At 63.7% G+C, this 3879-nt stretch overlaps 1 protein-coding gene across 1 annotated transcript; it reads left to right on the top strand.

The window, feature by feature from the left end:
• Positions 1 to 203: 203 nt before the first annotated feature.
• Positions 204 to 2638, top strand: LOC104542389 (pepsin A-like). The gene is made up of 9 exons (XM_010186677.1): positions 204 to 259; positions 525 to 672; positions 855 to 972; positions 1070 to 1188; positions 1290 to 1489; positions 1776 to 1892; positions 2011 to 2149; positions 2309 to 2401; positions 2489 to 2638. The coding sequence occupies exons 1-9, from the start codon at positions 204 to 206 to the stop codon at positions 2636 to 2638; spliced, it is 1140 nt and encodes a 379-aa protein (XP_010184979.1).
• The last annotated feature ends 1241 nt before the right edge of the window (positions 2639 to 3879 follow it).

The raw sequence follows: 3879 nt of genomic DNA, 5'->3' as shown, positions 1-3879 counted from the left end.
CCCCAGCACAGGTGGAAAGCCATCAGCTTGACTTTCCCCGTCTTCTGTAAGGACATTGTGATAACTCCCCTGCCGGAGTCGTTTGTCTTTCTTATCAGAGACGTCAGCCAAACAAGCGTGGCCGGGATATAAGGAGCTGGGCTTGCACCGGTGGCACACTTGGTGCGTCCCTTCGCCTTGGTCGCTTACCGTCAGTAGCCAGCATGAAGCTGCTCCTGCTCCTCGGCCTGGTGGCCCTGGCCCAATGCGCTATCCACAGGTGAGCACCGGGATGTTGGGGTGCCCAGGATCCCCATCGTGGGTGCTGGGGAGAGGTAAGCAGGGCAAATGCCCGGCTCCCAGCGTGCAGCAGGGACGGGGGGACAACCTGCAGCCCTCCATTGCCGTGGCCAAGGCTTCCTGCAGCGAGGATGCCCCCTGGGTCCCACACAAGGGGTTGGGGGATGAGGGCACCTGCAGCCCCTCAAGGCATGGCCCTGCCTGGCTCCTGGTGACGGATCGGTTCCCCTCTCGCTGCGCCCCAGGATCCCCCTGCAGAAAGGGAAGTCCCTGCGGCAGAAGCTGAAGGAGCAAGGCTTGCTGGAGAGCTACCTGCGGCAGCACCCCTACAACCTGGCCACCAAGTACTTCCCCAGACGTGTCGCTTCCGAGCCCCTGGAGAACTACCTGGATGTGAGCATGGTGGTGCAGGGGGGCTGCCACCCCTGGGGCAGCCCATGGGGCCACTGGCTGCTTACCCATCCTTCTAATCCCTTTCCCATCCCGCTAGCCCCTTACCCATCCTGCTAGCCCCTTCCTCATCCCGCTAGCCCCTTTCCCATCCCACTAATCCCTTTCCCACTCCGCCTCGACAGGATGAGTACTACGGCACCATCTATATCGGCACCCCACCCCAGGAGTTCACTGTTGTCTTTGACACCGGCTCCTCCAACCTGTGGGTGCCCTCCGTGTACTGCTCCAGCAAGGCTTGCAGTAGGTGTCTGGCAGCCCCTGCCCTGCCTGGCTCTGAGGACATCCTTGGTCCCTAGGGACAGGACAGACCATGACTGTCCCCCTTCTGTACCCACAGACGTCCACAAACGCTTCAACCCAGTGGACTCCTCCACCTTCATCGGCACCAATGAGACCCTCTACATCGCCTACGGCACTGGCAGCATGACCGGCGTCCTGGGCTACGACACCGTCAGCGTAAGGCGGGGAGCACCAGCCCTAGGGAAGCAGGGACACCGGGGCACCACCTGCCCAAACCAATCCCTCCTCCTCCTCCCTCTCCCCATCTTCCTGACCAGGTTGCAGGCATCGATGTCATCAATCAAATCTTTGGGCTGGCTGAAACCGAGCCCGGCGATTTCTTCTACTACACCCCCTTCGACGGTATCCTGGGGCTGGCTTTCCCAAGCATCGCCTCCTCTGGAGCCACCCCTGTCTTTGACAACATGATGATGGAGCACCTCGTGGACAAGGACCTCTTCTCTGTCTACCTGAGCAGGTACCCCTGGCCAGAGCCACCCAGCTCTTGCCAAGGATTTTCTCCGGTTTCCTTCCCACCGGGGCTGGCTCCGGCACTGTTCCCCAGTGGCGTGACGCCCCGTGGCTCCTGGGAGATGTGGTTCACTGTTGCCGGCACCGGCAGAGCAGGATGGCAGCAAAGCCTTCCTTGGTGATGGCATCGCCAGCAGAGCAGTGGTGGCGGGATGGGACCTCCACCTGACGGCTCCTCCCTTAGGGCAGGGGGGGCCGGATGGGACCTCCACCTGACGGCTCCTCCCTTGCAGGGACGGGAAGAGTGGCAGCTTTGTCCTCTTTGGCGCCATCGATCATTCCTACACCATCAATGGCATCAACTGGATCCCCCTCTCTGCTGAAACCTACTGGCAGATCACCATGAGCAGGTACTTCTGGTGCAGCCCCCAGGTTCAGTGGCTTCCCTTCCCCCACAGCCAGTGTTTTGGGAGGTGCAGCCCCTCATCCCGTGCACGGGAAGCTTCACCCCCACACCTCTCTCCCCAGCGTCACCATCAACGGGGAGCGCGCCGCCTGCATTCTCGGCTGCCAGGCCATCGTGGACACCGGCACCTCGCTGCTGGCCATGCCCAACAGAGCCCTCAACTCCATCCTGAGGTCCCTTGGTATCGGGTCCAATGGCGAGGTGAGGCCCCAGGGCTTTGGGGACCTCTGGGGCTCTGCAGTGTGCCCAGCTGGACCCCAGGGCTGCTCCATGGTGCACTGGTCCCCATCGCTCCGTGGGGCACATGGTCCCTCTCGGGGTGTCTGCTGACCCCCACCTGCTGCCGTGTCCCCCCCCCAGGTGAGCTGCAGTGATGTCAACAGTCTGCCCGACGTCGTCTTCCACATCCACGGCAAAGCCTTCTCAGTGCCGCCCAGCGCCTACGTGATAGAGGTGAGCATCCTATGGGGGAGGGGACTGGGGGGCTTGGGGGGTGGTCTGGGACATTGTAGCCACCATCTGCCATGTCCTTGGCTCTAGGACAGCGGATACTGCAGCGTCGGCTTTCAAGGCATGGACGCCCCCACCGAGTCAGGCGAGCTCTGGATCCTGGGGGACGTCTTCATCCGCGAGTACTACGTGATCTTCGACAGGGCCACCAACAAGGTGGGGCTGTCCCGGCTGCCCTGAGCACACCTCCGTGCCGGGGACTTTTAGCACGTCCCGCTGCCCTGGTGGCCCCAGCCTGGTGGCTAGCAGGGCTGGCCCTTGCCCAGCGCTCCCATCCCCTCCTGTCACCCCTCCGAGCACAATAAAGCAGTGGAGAAGCCCCTCTGTGCCACAGCTTTCTGGGAAGGGCTGGCTCAGCCGCTACGGCCCTGCCTCTGTGTCCCTGGGCATGGACATCTGTGGGTGGGCAGACAGGTGCGCCATGTAAAGGTGTCCCTGCTTTCCATCTCCATGGGGCATACCACGGTCCCATCCTGGTGCTGGGGGTGCTTTGTACAGCTGATCACCAGCTCTCCTCACTGGGCGCTGCCTGGAGAACCCCCATGAAGCTCCCAGGAGCCATGGATCTGGCCACTCGCCCCAAAACCCTCCTCCAGGGAAAGCCCCATGGCTGGGCTCAGCATCCCAGTGGGTGCAAGCAGGAGTAGGGGGACGGGGCATAAATACCAGGGTGACTTTATTGGTGGCAGGGAGGGCAGCTCGCCCCATCCCCACACCAGGAGCTGGCGGTAGCACCTACCCCAGGGGTGCGTGCTGTCTTTGGGGGCTGGCACGGGGCACCCCAGCCCGGCCAGGAGCATCTTCCAGCCCCACATCCTGCACCCAGAGTGGTGGGTGCTGGTCCTGCCCCACAGTCCTGCCTCAGTGGGGCAGTGAGGGGCTGGGGCACCTCGGCACCCCAGGGCAGAGGAGGACTGCGCACCCTCTGCCCAAAAAAGGGGCAGTGCCTGTGCACCCATGGGAGCGGGGATGCTGTTGCCCCCAGCCCGGCCAGGAGCATCTTCCAGCCCCACATCCTGCACCCAGAGTGGTGGGTGCTGGTCCTGCCCCACAGTCCTGCCTCAGTGGGGCAGTGAGGGGCTGGGGCACCTCGGCACCCCAGGGCAGAGGAGGACTGCGCACCCTCTGCCCAAAAAAGGGGCAGTGCCTGTGCACCCATGGGAGCGGGGATGCTGTTGCCCACCCTGTCTACTTGACACCCCCTTCCCAACCACTCCCACCCCCCTGGGGGCCTGGTGGGCCAGGCCTGCTGGTCCTGCAGACCCCCTCCTCCTCTTCTTCTTCATCCTCTTCATCCTCCTCCCAAGCACGTGTGGCACCACAGCCCTAGGGTCCTGCGTGCCCGCCAGGGCTGTCCTTGCTGGCCGGTGGCACGGCTGAGGGGTCCACATCCCCGGGGGGTCCCTGAGACTCGGGGCTTG

Source organism: Mesitornis unicolor, unplaced genomic scaffold (genome assembly GCF_000695765.1).
Source record: "Mesitornis unicolor isolate BGI_N332 unplaced genomic scaffold, ASM69576v1 scaffold39856, whole genome shotgun sequence".
NCBI classification, from domain to species: domain Eukaryota; kingdom Metazoa; phylum Chordata; class Aves; order Mesitornithiformes; family Mesitornithidae; genus Mesitornis; species Mesitornis unicolor.
The sequence above is the reverse complement of the archived record's forward strand: the minus strand, read 5'-3'. Positions and strand labels throughout refer to the sequence as shown.